This window comes from Petromyzon marinus, chromosome 3 (genome assembly GCF_048934315.1).
Source record: "Petromyzon marinus isolate PM22_M1 ecotype Great Lakes invasive population chromosome 3, UKy_Petmar_22M1.pri1.0, whole genome shotgun sequence".
Classification (NCBI taxonomy): domain Eukaryota; kingdom Metazoa; phylum Chordata; class Hyperoartia; order Petromyzontiformes; family Petromyzontidae; genus Petromyzon; species Petromyzon marinus.
The window spans coordinates 22,978,939-22,995,325 of NC_133669.1; the positions used below are offsets into that span (position 1 = coordinate 22,978,939).

The window sequence follows — 16,387 nt, forward strand, 5'->3', positions numbered from 1 at the left end:
GTGAAGCAAAGCGCTAACGTGGGCCACTGCAGGCAACGTAAAACAAACCTACAAATAAAGCAGGCAAAGGGGGTTTGTTTACTCTGGAGTGAAATACGGAATCCATTGACTAATGGCGCTTTCTGATCAATGCGCTCCAATGTGTCGCATCGATCCCAAAGGCTCGCTGGGTCGATAGATTAAATTTATGTTTCCTCCCTACGCAATTCTTTTCTCGACGCAGTTGCAACAGGGCAGGGTAGAAGAACCCTGCGTTCACAGTGCCGGCAACGGGATCGTAGCAGTCGTAATAATAATAAAGGGTGCTTCAAAGAAATGTTAACACTTACATGGGACTATCGTTTTTAATGGAGAAAAGAATGGATAATACACTGTAACATGATAACAAATGTAATGCTAATAGCTTCAAAAAGTTAAAGAGTCTCCACTTGTTCGCCATCATTGTCAACACATGGCAGGAATCTTGTCCAGATGGTGATTTTCAGAGCCCGAGACACATTTACAGTGAGGGAAAAAAGTATTTGATCCCCTGCTGATTTTGTACGTTTGCCCACTGACAAATAAATGATCAGTCTAGAATTTTAATGGTGGGTTTATTTGAACAGTGAGAGACAGAATAACAACAAAATCCAGAAAAACGCATGTCAAAAATGTTATAAATTGATTTGCATATTAATGAGGGAAATAAGTATTTGACCCCTCTGCAAAACATGACTTAGTACTTGGTGGCAAAACCCTTGTTGGCAATCACAGAGGTCAGATGTTTCTTGTAGTTGGCCACCAGGTTTGCACACATCTCAGAAGGGATTTTGTCCCACTCCTTTTTGCAGATCTTCTCCAAGTCATTAAGGTTTCGAGGCTGACGTTTGGCAACTCGAACCTTCAGCTCCCTCCACAGATTTTCTATGGGATGAAGGTGTGGAGACTGGCTAGGCCACTCCAGGACCTTAATGTGCTTCTTCTTGAGCAACTCCTTTGTTGCCTTGGCCGTGTGTTTTGGGTCATTGTCATACTAGAATACCCATCCACAACCCATTTCCAATGCCCTGGCTGAGGGAAGGAGGTTGTCACCCAAGATTTGATGGTACATGGCCCCGTCCATCGTCCCTTTGATGCGGTGAAGTTGTCCTGTCCCCTTAGCAGAAAAACACCCCCAAAGCATAATGTTTCCACCTCCATGTTTGACGGTGGGGATGGTGTTCTTGGGGTCATAGGCAGCATTCCTCCTCCTCCAAACACGGCGAGTTGAGTTGATGCCAAAGAGCTCCATTTTGGTCTCATCTGACCACAACACTTTCACCCAGTTGTCCTCTGAATCATTCAGATTTTCATTGGCAAACTTCAGATGGGCATGTATATGTGCTTTCTTGAGCAGGGGGACCTTGCGGGCGCTGCAGGATTTCAGTCCTTCACGGCGTAGTGTGTTACCAAATGTTTTCTTGGTGACTATGGTCCCAGCCGCCTTGAGATCATTGATAAGATCCTCCCGTGTAGTTCTGGGCTGATTCCTCACCGTTCTCATGATCATTGCAACTCCACGAGGTGAGATCTTGCATGGAGCCCCAGGCCGAGGGAGATTGACAGTTATTTTGTGTTTCTTCCATTTGCGAATAATCGCACCAACTGTTGTCACCTTCTCACCAAGCTGCTTGGCAATGGTCTTGTCGCCCATTCCAGCCTTGTGTAGGTCTACAATCTTGTCCATGACATCCTTGGAGAGCTCTTTGGTCTTGGCCATTGTGGAGAGTTTGGAATCTGATTGATTGATTGCTTCTGTGGACAGGTGTCTTTTATACAGGTAACAAGCTGAGATTAGAAGCACTCCCTTTAAGAGTGTGCTCCTAATCTCAGCTCGTCACCTGTATAAAAGACACCTGGGAGCCAGAAATCTTTCTGATTGAGAGGGGGTCAAATACTTATTTCCCTCATTAAAATGCAAATCAATTTATACAATTTTTGACATGTGTTTTTCTGGATTTTTTTGTTGTTATTCTGTCTCTCATTGTTCAAATAAACCTACCATTAAAATTATAGACTGATCATTTCTTTGTCAGTGGGCAAACGTACAAAATCAGCAGGGGATCAAATACTTTTTTTCCCTCACTGTATTTTGTTGTTGCAAATTCTCGGAAGTGTGAACATTTTTTTGAAGCACCCTGTATTGATGATGACGCTTCGATTCATTGACAACGAAAATCGATTCGTAAGCTCACGGTGGTGGCTACGCTGCTGCACGTGGCAGACGTAGCCCAGCACTGTGGAGGCAGCAGCGAAGGTTGGTTGATCACCACCGCACGAGAGAGCGACACAATTTTGCGGATCTCCCTTCCCGTGGCCATCAGGGTCCCATACTCTGGGTTCGCCTGCAGAACGCAGTACAGGTACAGCAAAGTGTGGGCTGATGTCATCTGTCCCTTCTGTTTGGGACACAGTGTTGCTCCTTCGCATGTGGGGGGTTTTTCCTTGGGTGCTGCGAGTTCCTCTCAAGTGTACAGTGAACACTCACTCACTGGCTGAAAACGCCTTAATATATATGTAACTGCAGAGCAATTGTTGGTGCTGTGGTTCCCACTTAGCTGTTGTGAAATGCAATTTGCAATGAACGACTATAACATATAAAACTAATCGTTATATTTTTTTTACACATCAAATCGTGTGTGGATAAGAATACAGCAGATACTTTCCAATGCGTACACTGTTATATGTTTAATCTAATGTGTTCGCGTGTGCCCTGCAGCTACTAGAGGCCGCTACATTTACCAAATTGGAGAAAAAAATATATATATATCGATTATTTTGATTGGATCGTGACGTTGAATTGTGGAAATGTATCAATTTGTTGGCCGTCATGTGGTAGTCGTGAATTGTCACGCGCCTGCCGTTATGGGCACACACCGGCCTCATGCAGGAGGTGAGCACGTGTGTGGGTGGCACGCATGACCGCTCGATATGTATCAACACGATGGGATCGTCACCGACAGCTTTGGGAAGGGAGCGCAGATTGAGCGCGAATGCCAGCTGCTGATGCTCTTGTGTTGTGCAATGATATAAATATAATAATAAGAATAATGATTATACTTTTGAGCAATTTGGCAATCCACTGCTGAACGAAAAATCACCCCATGCCGTGTCACCTACAGTGAGGGAAAAAAGTATTTGATCCCCTGCTGATTTTGTACGTTTTCCCACTGACAAAGAAATGATCAGTCTATAATTTTAATGGTAGGTTTATTTGAACAGTGAGAGACAATAACAACAACAAAATCCAGAAAAACGCATGTCAAAAATGTTATAAATTGATTTACATTTTAATTAGGGAAATAAGTATTTGACCCCTCTGCAAAACATGACTTAGTACTTGGTGGCAAAACCCTTGTTGGCAATCACAGAGGTCAGACGTTTCTTGTAGTTGGCCACCAGGTTTGCACACATCTCAGGAGGGATTTTGTCCCACTCAGCTTTGCAGATCTTCTCCAAGTCATTAAGGTTTCGAGGCTGACGTTTGGAAACTCGAACCTTCAGCTCCCTCCACAGATTTTCTATGGGATTAAGGTCTGGAGACTGGCTAGGCCACTCCAGGACCTTAATGTGCTTCTTCTTGAGCCACTCCTTTGTTGCCTTGGCCGTGTGTTTTGGGTCATTGTCGTGCTGGAATACCCATCTACGACCCTTTGATGCGATGAAGTTGTCCTGTCCCCTTAGCAGAAAAACACCTCCAAAGCATAATGTTTCCACCTCCATGTTTGACGATGGGGATGGTGTTCTTGGGGTCATAGGCAGCATTCCTCCTCCTCTAAACACGGCGAGTTGAGTTGATGCCAAAGAGCTCAATTTTGGTCTCATCTGACCACAACACTTTCACCCAGTTGTCCTCTGAATCATTCAGATGTTCATTGGAAAACTTCAGACGGGCATGTATATGTGATTTCTTGAGCAGGGGGATCTTGCGGGTGCTGCAGGATTCAGTCCTTCACGATGTAGTGTGTTACCAATTGTTTTCTTGGTGACTATGGTCCCAGCCGCCTTGAGATCATTGATAAGATCCTCCCGTGTAGTTCTGGGCTGATTCCTCACTGTTCTCATGATCATTGCAACTCCACGAGGTGAGATCTTGCATGGAGCCCCAGGCCGAGGGAGATTGAAAGTTATTTTGTGTTTCTTCCATTTGCGAATAATCGCACCAACTGTTGTCACCTTCTCACCAAGATGCTTGGCAATGGTCTTGTAGCCCATTCCAGCCTTGTGTAGGTCTACAATCTTGTCCTTGACATCCTTGGAGAGCTCTTTGGTCTTGGCCATGGTGGAGAGTTTGGAATCTGATTGATTGCTTCTGTGGACAGGTGTCTTTTATACAGGTAACAAGCTGAGATTAGGAGTACTCCCTTTAAGAGTGTGCTCCTAATCTCAGCTCGTTACCTGATTGAGAGGGGGTCAAATAATTATTTCCCTCATTAAAATGCAAATCAATTTATAACATTTTTGACATGCGTTTTTCTGGATTTTGTTGTTGTTATTCTGTCTCTCACTTTTCAAATAAACCTACCATTAAAATTATAGACTGATCATTTGTCAGTGGGCAAACGTATAAAATCAGCAGGGGATCAAATACTTTTTTCCCTCACTATAATGCCATCCGTGTTAGTCATGGGGAGCTTACTAAACGTCCCCGGTTCAGGATTTTGTAGTGGGTTGTGGGGTAGCACGTGGCCCTTTGAGCAAATAGGCCACACGCTGTGCGCGTGGGTGGCTAGCGGTTGAGTGGGCGTGGCCATGTTAAGGTGGGCGGCGGTAGGTTTAAAGTGGGCGGGTTCATGTTAAAGTAGGCGGGGGCTGACGGACGGCGGGAGGTCTGCTGACAGCTCACTAACCACACGCGTCCTGGTCGATCCTCATCGAAAATGTGGTGTCGTCAATCTCCCCACCTGCTATGTTTCCAACCTCGTGCAGGGTGGACTCGGTCCACGTGCTCACAAAGCCCAGCGCCTCGACCGCTTTCTCCTTGAGCGCTCTGAGCACGATCCTGTCGGAGCAAAAGGCTCCTCCAAGAGACGCCACCACCGTGCTACGAGAACAACGAGTTCACAAAGGGGGGGGGGGGAGGGGGGGGGGGCGGTCAGAGGCTCGTAATGCACACGCATCGCTGTTAGGTCTCGCAATAATAACAACAATAACAACAATCATCTCTTGCACATCCGTGAAAATGAACTTTACAGCTCATTGGATTCCACCAGTATAAATATTCCGATTCTGATCATTTGCAGCCCTTTGGTTCGAGGCCTCCCCATGCCACATCGGTCATGGCAGTGCATCGACCATACTTCACCTTGCCGGTTAGTGCACATTGGGTGAAGGTGGGGAGGACCAGTCCCAATATCGCTCGCCACGTTGGAGTTTCTCCCCTTATCCCAAGCTCGAACAATGGCAATGTGCAGATTTATTTGGCCGAGTGGATAACAGGAGGGTGGATGAACGGTTACAGCTTCATATTATAGTATGCTCATGATTGACACAATGACCCATCGTATTCTTGGTCCTTTCGGTAAAGTCACGGAGAAGGGAAAAATAAAATAATACATCTCACGACGTTTCGGCCACAACGCAAGCAGCCGTCCTCGGGTGAAGAACAGAGGTGTCGGAAAGACAGCGTCCTAATGAACACTCTGTTCTTCACCTGAGGACGGCTGCTTGCGTTGTGGCCGAAACGTCGTGAGAATTGCATGTTTCATTTTTATTATTTTGTGTTTTCCCTTCTACGTGACTTTACCGAAAGAACCAAGAATATGAATCCCTGCAGTCACGAAAGCTTTAAATCGAAAATGACCCTTCATCTTAAACGTAGAGGGAGAGCAGCGGGAATGACTGCAATTTGCAAACTCGTGCCCTAGAGAATAAGGACCTCACCAGGCCCAGAGACTTTATCTTATCCTCTGCGTCGAAGTCTGTCGCTTTCTCTGCATTCAATAAATGAACATATAAATGCAACATTAATACTTTTCCCAGGATGCCTACGTCTTGAGACGTGATTGCGTTTAGATTGCTATCACATCCAAATTGGCGTTGTGACGTTTTGTAATTTGCCGTAGTTCCGTAATGCCTGTTGAGATTTTAATTTCAAATGGATAGCGCGATAGAGTATAAAACAAATAAGTCGTGTATTATCGTGTTATTATTGTACCTGTTTAGACAGAAAAAAGCCTCACTTAATCTTAAGTCTCTTTTTAGGGGGGGGGGGTTCTGTCAAGTTTTCACATGAGGGGCGATGTTCTGATGTGCAATCCAAATCGGAGTAATTCAGCAGGTATTCACGATGAAGGTTTTTTTTGGGCTGTATCGCGTAAACATATCCGTCAGCCCCTTATCAGTGCCTACCTTATTACAGACCAATTCAGACCTTAAGTGAACAAAACGTGCGAATTCGGGACCACTTCAGCACACACCGATATGTTGGAAGCGTAAACCCACAACATTTACGATTCGAGTACGACGTTTTGCTGGTGATTACAACCAGCTTCGTCAGGCGTTTTGCCTGACGAATATGTTGACGGCACATTTATATTCACATGATCTCACCCGAAAACCTTTATTACGAATAAAAGTGGTCGCGAAAGCCCACGTGTTAAATTAGCGGGTGCATTTCCAGCATCGTGACGTTTGGCCAATGCCGGTTACATTGTATGTGGGGTTTTTTTTGTTTTTACCCGTGGGAGGCAACTTGAGAGGCCAGATGAATCCTATGCATAACAGGGGGAGGAAATATAGAGTCCACATGGAAAGGCACTCGAACCCGGAATCGAACCCACAACTTCTTGCAGTGAGGCACGACTGTTGCCACTGTGCCAGCATGCCGCCAATTTATAACTATTGTTAGCTTGAATATTTTTTCTATTTCACAACAGGATCCATATATGTACAAAACGAATTTATTTATGAAAAATTACCACATTGTTGCCCTAATTGCGCTATCAGCGTCACGGCGTGAGATGAAGAATCCACGCAGATCTCTCGCAGAACGGTTCTCGGAAGCAGACGTCACGGAGTTACCTCTGAAATCTCTGTGTGAGTCATCAGTGACTGGGCTGAGACCATCAACTCACACAATTTGTGCCCAGCATCGCAGTGGTGCCGGCTCTGAGCTCTGACCTCTAACCCACCAGGCCATCTCATCAACGGGCTTCAATTAAATTTATATATATGAGAAAGAAAAAAACTCACCTGAAGACCGCTTTAGGAATCTCCTGGATTTGTGCCTCTGAGAAGCCACAGATGAGGTTGCCTTTGCCAGCGAGCTCATCCTCCTTCAAGTTCGCAGGAGGGTACTGCTTCAGGAACTCTTCGACCAATGCCTGCAACGGACAACACAAACGCGCGTGGTCTGTGCGCGTGCATTTTCAGCACTTGGGTTGCGTTACCGATACACGCTGTGCTCAAGACTCCTGTAGGCGTTCATTAGAAGCTAAATTATATTTTAAAAGGCTTTTGACCTGCGGGAGGTAATTCCAGAGTAAGTGTGATATGATGACGATGATGGTGATAATTTGTTGCGATACAAGTAACAAAACCGAAACAGATTGATAATAAACACTGCCCTATAAAATTACCCTAAGTGGATGTCCATGTCCCATAGTGGATTTCCATGTCCCACACAGGCCAGCTATGTGCAATGAAGAAGGGTCACCGACTGAAACGTCGCACATGATATATATTATTTATATAGTGATGATGAAGACAAGCATGAGTGCATATCGTTTTGTTTCATCATTGTACTCGGCTCTAACTGGCGTTGTTAAACATCTCACTTTATCGTATCTTTACGTTGATTAGTTGACAGCATGTGGTACACATTACACTTCATTTCAGCTCCGCTTTATTTTCATTTCCACGTCTGAATTATTGACTCACCAGACGTGTGAAATATCGTCTTTTCTTTGCATTATGAGACCTGTTATGAATGAATAATGATGATTATGGATTGATATCCATTTTGGAACAAAAATATATATCATGACGACGATGATGATGGCAGCGGTGCTTAGCTAGCTTTGGCAGGAATATAAACCAACATCTCACGCATAATGAAGGATTTGTGATGTACTGCAGCGTATCGCGAATTCCCAGCAGTGAACGCTAGAAGGCAGCACGTGTCCACCTTGTAAGCAATAGCCGATCCCCATCAAGTAAAACAACCCCAGTGCAAATAAATACTTCTTTTGTGGAACTCTTATGGCTATGCGAAGGGTCGGCAATCTGCGGCTCTGTTCATCCTTTTAAATATCTATCTATCCAGATATTTGTTTCGTCCATCAAGCCTTTTGGGATTTCCGGAACCAATGCAATCCAGCACTATTCGTTTAAACAAGGAAAACTCCCCACTGGTTTCACATCGTTGGGGATCTCATCGGTAATCATGGGTGGTGGTGGCGCTGCCGAGTGCAAGTCCAACAGCCACCCCACACGCCCCCCCCCCAAAAAAAAAACTCCAATGGGCCAGGCAGTAACAATTGGTCACCGCCTGTCGCCCGGCAGTGAATGACGTGCAACCTTGCTCGGTCTCCACTCGGGGAAGCTCGCGAAAGCCGTCACGGTCTCGGCGATGCCGATGCTCAGCGCCGAGAGCTCCGTCGGCGTGAAGTTCAGCGCGATGTATCCGAGCGAGGAGAACTGCTCCGCCGTCCAGTTCGACAGGACCCCCCATGCCTGGTGGTGGTGGTGGTGGGGGAGGGGGGGTGCGGAATGATCGTGCGTGCGTGTTAAAGTCGGGGTGGGGGGGTGGGCGGTAGTGCAGCGGTAAGCACGCCCATCAACACCAAGTGACGATTGTCTTAACCGGTCCTGGGCCTCCCCTAGATCAACTCAGCCTCAATATGAGTACCTAGTGCCGTGCTGGCCTCAATAGGCGCTTCGCTAAAAGCACTCGCCCCGTTTGTCTGGTTGAGGCTATGCGGGGGATCTTTTGACTTTACGTTAAGGTCACGTTCATAATTCTGGAGACGCTCCACCTGGGTTCTTCAATGGCCATTGCTGTGCCGCTGGGCTAACGTCTGTGCAACGCAGACCCCCCCTCATCTCTCCTGTTCATCTCTCATCTAGACTTCCTCTGTCCCTCTTAGCTCTCTGCGGTTCCATAACTCGGCAGGCCACTCGTGTGGACTCCGTGGCCCAAGTCCGGCACTCTAGCTACCAGTTTAAGAAACCTTTCATTTCTGTTAAGGCTAAACAAATGGTGATACGTCTGCTGCCGCGGGCGCGGCAGGCACGGGCAAATGAAAAACAAAGCTAAGCACAAGTGTCATTAACGCTATCTTTTCGTTGGTCAATTTTTTTAAATATATATTCGCAGGGCCCCCAAAGCGTAAAAGTGTGATCTCCGAATGGAAGTCAGTAAATCATGTTGCCCCCTCCCTCTCTGTGCTCTGAGCAAGGTCCACTGCCTGCAACATCAGCCTCCTCTATTACAGTATTTGCTGTTCAAGACAAAGATAATGGCGAACGTGGCGATTGATATATCGTTGTGGTTACTATATTCTCAGAAAAACCCCCCACTTTCTTCTCCCGTATTTTAATGGAAAGAATTGGGGGGGGGGGGGGGGTGAGTCTTATAACCCCACACTAGGCGTGTGCATGTCTGCGTGTCTTTGTGCGATCAGATAACAAAGATATGGGGAGCGGTCGTGGGGAACGATAGTGTAGCGGTTAACTGTGTGCGCGACCCGGGGCTCGATTATCTCAACGGGTCCTGGGCCTTCCCTAGGTCGACTCGGCCTCAAATGAGTACCCGGTGCGGTGTGTAAACATCGCCATTGGAAAGACAAAGGCGGCTGGGCGTGGTCCTGGCCACCCACCACTTCGTGTGCCATGCCGGCCTCCATAGGCGCCCGCTCACGGCAACTTGCCGCGACAGTTCTGTTAAGGCTACATCGGGGGGGGGGGGGGGATCTTCGTCGATGTCAGATTTGTGCAACTGGGTCACGCAAGAGCCCGTGGGATGGACGGGGGTCATCCTTGGTGCGCCGGGGGTCTTCACCGTGAACGACTTCTTCTTGAGCGCTTCCAGCTGATCGCTTTTGAACCCCTTCACGGAGCCCAACACCTCCACTGACTCGATGAAGGTCTGGTTGGTGATGCAGGCCAGAATCTCCGATTGCCACTGGGAGTTGGCCTCCTGGAGATTCGCGATCGTCTCCGAGCTCGGGCACACTGCGCGCAATGCACGGACGCGACGCGAGACCGTTACGCCTCGCCGGTCATCACGAAACGTTTACAAGACAAACGGCAAAAAAAGGGGTGAGTAGCGCAATGCGATGGCAGGTTTTAAAGTGCAACACCGTTCTTGAAACAGAGGCGATATGCCGTGAGCATGACGCGGTTACACCGTCGCATCTTTGACTCTTGTCGCGCGGAGCCTAATGCGTAAAAATGAGTCACAGCTGGTATCAATGTGAAAGCAACGACACGTCACCCGGCATGCGGCGTCACACTGCAACTGAGATGCTGCGAAGCTGTTATACAATAGTCACGAATCAACCGGGGTGCATAGGAGGCGCAGCGGCTACCGCACTGCCCTATGGACCTAACCACCTGAGTTTGACTCCTGGCTACAGCGAAAATCAGCGGAGAGTGACGTGCCGAACCGGTCATGAGCCAACCGGCACTGACCAGCACGGTGAAGTATGTTTAAACAGCCCCCCATGACTGACGTGGTGTGGAGTGGCGGGGGGGGGGGGACCTTCATCTGGCACAGTGGTGTAGCTTGCGAGTGTACAGGCGGTGCAACTGCGTCGGGTCCCAAAGGGGCTGGAGGGGCAGGAAATTGCACAGGGTGGGTGTGGTGGACGGGGCGGCCCATTTCATTAATTGCACCGGGGCCCTTGCCAATCACGCTATGTCACCGACCACGATCTGTCAGTTATCATTATAATGATCATTGTAACGATAAGGGGCATACATCGTAAGGCAGGGTGCGGTAATTCTCGCGGCAGCAGCAGCGGCTTTTGGCTAACCATCGAACAAACAAGGTCACTGCATTGCGCGCTTTCAGATACGCTTCTGCGGCCGTCTGCGAGAAATGCACTTTGAAATCTAAACTGAAAATTCATTTCTTTAGAACTCTCTTTTGTGTTCACTTTAGTTTGTTGTTTCCCCGTCCCCCATCGCGCGCACCTCTGATTAGCACGGTTGGCTACGTACGGCGCAAAATACGTTCAACATACGAAGACACACATCAACGTACGTACATAATATTGTGGAACTAGTTGTCAGATGAAGTATCATTATCATTTCAGTTCACGATTCCCCAACACCTACGTGTGTGTGTGTGTATTCTCTCGGTGGGGAGCAATAGTGCAGTGGTTAGCGCGCTGCGCTATGAACCTGGCGACACGGGTTCGATTCCCGCACACGGCCAACACCAGTGACGATTATCTGAACCGGTTCCGGGCCTCCCCTAGGTCTAATCCGCCTCAAGTAAGTACCTGGTGCGGTGTGTAAACATCGCCACTCCGGGAGACAAAGGCGTTCGGGCGTAGTGCTGGTCACCCACCCACTCGTGTACTGTTCTGGCCTTCACTAACAGCACTTGCCCCTACAAGTCTGTTAAGGCCATACGGGGGATCTTTATCTTTGTTTTTTTTTGTCTCTCGCTGATTCCCTTTCTAAGAGAGCGTTTATAATCGTGGGGGGGGGGGGGGCGGGGGCACACCTATGCTCCTGCGGCTGCGCGAGGCGAGGCTTGTGGTCGTGGAGTCGTAGTATTTCCTGGCGAGCGCCGTGAGGTCCAGCGTCGAGTTGAAGTCGGGCTGCGTGTCGTTGATGGTCGGCGGATTCGCCAGGATGCTCTGCAGGGCCTCTGCTACCGCCGCCTGTACCACCCCCAGTTCGCCGATTATAGCGGTCGCTCTGCCACACGTTTTACTATCATCGTCATCATCATTGCTGGTGTCATCATCGTCATCATCATCTTAATAACGGTTCTTTACTTACTCGTCAGTGCTCAAAAGCTAAGCTAACCTGGATAGGGCACATAATGTGTATACATTGCAAAAAATGTACCTCCAAAACTGAAAAACTAACAAAAAAACCCCACATGTTTTAGGTCATTTAGCAATCAGAGCCACTGATTATGATTGCGTGGAGCGAGTTGGCGTACAATGCATCAAACTCATGCATTGCAAGTGAGGACATCATTCGGTCACCTTTATTGCCAAACAGAAACCAAAGGTTCATAATAAACATTGTATCAGACCATGAACCCAATCCAGGACACCCTGCCGTATAAATTACACATTCATACCAACAGCGCTACGGGTGGGTTCCAATTCATCAAAGCTGTGGAGAAAAAAAACAATTTAGCATTGAAAAGGGAAAGCAATTATATGAATACTCATGCGCGCGCTGGCGCAATCAAAAACCTCACGGGGGTGTGCCGCATTCGCTTGACGGCAAATGATGAAATTTACTTGCGCTATTTCCAGCAGGATTCGCATGTGTGCGCGGGTGCACGCCCGTCATACTCGCGACCCCGGACGCGACGTCGGCCCCCGAAAACGCGCGGATCGTCGGCCGCGCATTCCGCTCGCGAGTCACCGTGCTGTTGATGGAGGCGATATTTTCCGCGCTCAGTGTGGCCAGCAGAACTCCGAGCTTGATAATAGTATCCTCGGACCAGTTCGATGGAGCCCTTGTAATGGAATGGGGAAGAAATATATATATATATGTGTGTTACGAGAAAGATTAAACCATAAGCACTCGTTTTGATTTAAGGCTTTCGTGACTGCAGGGATTCATATTCTTGGTTCTTTGGGTAAAGTCACGTAGAAGGGAAACAATAGAATTATAAAAAAAATATTATTTTATTTTACCGAAAGAACCAAGAATGTATACATCAGCACGAGGATTAACGAGAAAGCTGCAGCAGCAAAGTTGGAGAAAAGCGTCACAGCCAGGAGAACATTTACGTCACAATGTTGCGGGGAATTTAAGGCCCGCCTACGAAACGCCAATTTAGCTAAGCTTATGATTATAGTTTGTCATTTGTCTGTAGTCTGTAAGGAAGAATATTGATGATTCACTCACCGGTTCAGTAAAAAAAACTCAACATTCTCAATATACTCATCAATAACTCTGAGGCCTCAATAGGCAAAGTATATAACAGGCGACGTTTTGGGCAACAGCCCTTCTTCACAGAGGTAGAGTGTCATTTTCGTATAATTGCCAAAAAAGTGTCACCCATTAATTAGTTATTCAATTAATAAAAATTGCCAATGTCTCTCGAAAGGCCATTCGCGTGAGTAAAGGTGGCAAATGTAATCCTCCGTTCCAGTACAGAGTGCAGAATAGCGCTTTGGTGATTCTTCAACATCGTCAGCGTTTATCACAAGCGTACCGTTATTTCACGAAGTCGAGGAGGGGGGGGGGGGGGGGGTGGTGAAACCTCACGAACAATTTACAAGAAATGAAAAATCTCCCGACAGCCAACATTTTTATTCAACCAAACAGTGAAAGGGCTCTCTATTGATAGCTGTGGTGCACAAGCACAAATTATTCAATAGATACATAGAGAGATACATAAATAGGCTCCTTGCCACATTGAGAAAGGCTAATTTCCAAACCATCAGCCGATGATGCATTTTGCTGCTACCATATTCTTTGGATTTAGGAGATGCTCCAGAAAGGAAGAGTCACCCCCCCACACGACGCAATACTGAGCAATGGAGATGACTCGATCCACGGATATAGAAACGTGCATTTAGATAATTTTGCTGCTATGAATTCCCACGTGGCAAGCCCACTCTGTTGGGCTATTATTTGTGGCCAGGTTGCTTCGGAAAAATAAGTTCATACCTCAGTGGGCTTTTCCTGGTAGGATACGGATGGTTGCGTTTTATTCGTGTGTTTGTGAGTGATTTTTTTTACCTTTCTTGTACTTTGCACTCATATCGTGTGTGTTTGTACTGTTTGTTGTAGCGACGTCCTTGCCCACCCCTACTGGAGATCTGTGACAAAGAGCTTTATAGCTCCTCGGATTCCTCCTGCAGTATAAAAACATTGCCAATAAATAGACACAGCGATTTAACCCGCAAATTACGATCCAATTTTTAGCCGGCTTACTGGATCGACTGGGGCGTAGCATCGATGATACCATTCGCCCAGGTTCACCATCCACAAAGGCCCACACACGGCCAACGGCACGCCTACACACACGGGGGGGGGGGGGGGCAGATCTCTCCCGATGGGTGACAATTTCGTCCAAGGTGTCCTCATTGTATTTCTCCTTCAACAGCGCCGTGGAAATACCACCGGCGAGCAGTCGTTCGTTTGTTTGTTTGTTTTACCCGAAGGCCTGCCGCATCTTGACGGCCACGGCGTCCTTCTGGGTGCCGTTGAGCTGCAGGCAGAGCTTGAACTGCTCGACTGCCAACGCGAATGCCTCGTCGGGCATGGCCAGGATGTAGCTGGCGGGCAACATACACACCAGCTGGCCCATCAACTCCACCTCCTCCACGGTGGGCGCCAGGCTCGAGTTCTGCACGGGTTGAGAGGAGAGGTGGTTGCGTTTGAACGACGAAAGGCAAATATTTACCACCACCCCCCCCGCCCACCCCCCGTATAGCCTGTAACATTCTCTTGGGGGTAAGCGCTGCTTAGCGAGGAGTAGCAACAGAGCCTATGAAGTAGGGCTGAACGATTTGGGGAAACTATCTAATTGCGATTTTTCTGACAGATATTGCGATTTGATTTGCGATTACATTTTTTAAAAGTCAAGCTTCAGTTCAATATTGACTGTGTAATAGATTTAAAACATGTGATGGAGCATTACCACATGATACCATCAAAATATGAACTGCTCTATATATTCTAATGCAAGGATGAGAACGTCTAAGATATTAATTGCTATTTAAAGCTTTCGTGACTGCAGGGATTCATCTTCTTGGCTCTTTCGGTAAAGTCACGTAACTATACCGAAATAACCAAGAAGATATGAATTGCTTCCAACATGTATTTATATAATATAAAAAAATAGAACAATCAAACATAGAACAACCGTTAAGTTAAATAAATAAAGTTATAACAATAACAAAATAAAACAATTCCAATACGAAAGTAATAGGACTTTTCAAATCGAAAAAAATCGCAGCCTTTGCTCATCGCGTTGTTTCAAATTGCGATTTCGATTTGAAATCGATTAATCGTTCAGCCCTACTACGAAGTCCCGGAGCGTCGCACACGAAGGGGGTGGGTGGCCAGCACCACGCCCGGCCGCCTTTGCCTCCCCAGTGGCGATCTTTGCACACCGCACTGGGTACTCGCTTGAGGCTGAGTCGACCTAGGGGAGGCCCAGGACCGGTTCAGATAATCGTCACCCGTGCTGGTTTGAAGCGCAGCCTGCTAACCGCTAGGCTACTGCTTCCCACACACACAACAATGACATTCATCTATTGTATAGCATTATTGACACACACACGATGATACGTATCTATTATATAGCATTTCAGATGAACAACCACTCATGCACAATGACAAAGATCTCACGTATAGCATTACTGACTGGCACGTACACAATGACAAGGCGCTAACGTACAGCATTATTGACACACACCCACACACAGTGATAAAGAACTGTCATATAGTATAACTTACACACACATACACACGTGAGGATAACGATCTGTTATGTGGTGTTACTGACACACACTCAATGACAACGCTCAATCATTCAGCATGACTGACTCACTCTATGATAAAGATCTATTATATGGTATTACTAAAACACACACAAATACCCAATGACAATGATCTACTCCACGGCATTCGTGACTCGCACATGCAATAATAGAGATCTATAGTGGTCACCTTAATGACACTATCACACGCGCACACAAGGAAGACGGTCTTCCATTAAGCTTTACTGACTCACACACACACATGCATCGACAACGCTCTTACAGAGATATTAACCGACTTGCACACAACACGCACACACAAAGAGACCCCCCCCAATACAGCCCTAATGATTGACAAAGACAACGTATTCCCTTTGTAGGCTTTCGCAAACCGTTGGGACGAGTGCAACTATTAGGGGTTCGATAAAAAACAGGAAAGTGGTTTGGCATGCACCACTCGACAATCTTTTGTATTTCCAGCGCTGATGTTAACACATCTAAACTCAACTAATAATGACATTTTTATTTTATTTTACGAGGTAAGGCCCACTGGGCTACGTAGATATTTTTCAGAAGCGACCTGGTCACAAATGATAGCGCAACGAAGTTGCTTGTCACGTGGAATTTGTATAGCAGCCAAATACTCCAAACGTGTGTTTTTAAATGTGGAGGAAAAAAACCCGGAGGACGTGAATACAAAATCCACGCGACCATTGGAATATCAACTCCGA

At 47.0% G+C, this 16,387-nt stretch overlaps 1 protein-coding gene across 1 annotated transcript in view; it reads right to left on the minus strand.

The window, feature by feature from the left end:
- The window catches only part of LOC116957436 (otoancorin-like), a 59,211-nt gene that overhangs the window by 6,466 nt on the left and 36,358 nt on the right, over positions 1-16,387 (minus strand). The window contains exons 16-22 of the mRNA XM_032979581.2: positions 14,328-14,518; positions 12,580-12,673; positions 11,696-11,855; positions 10,022-10,194; positions 8,539-8,694; positions 7,213-7,343; positions 4,923-5,062 (exon numbers count right to left, since the gene is read on the minus strand). Coding sequence (XP_032835472.2) covers positions 4,923-5,062; positions 7,213-7,343; positions 8,539-8,694; positions 10,022-10,194; positions 11,696-11,855; positions 12,580-12,673; positions 14,328-14,518 — 1,045 coding nt within the window. The remainder of the gene's footprint in view (positions 1-4,922; positions 5,063-7,212; positions 7,344-8,538; positions 8,695-10,021; positions 10,195-11,695; positions 11,856-12,579; positions 12,674-14,327; positions 14,519-16,387) is intronic.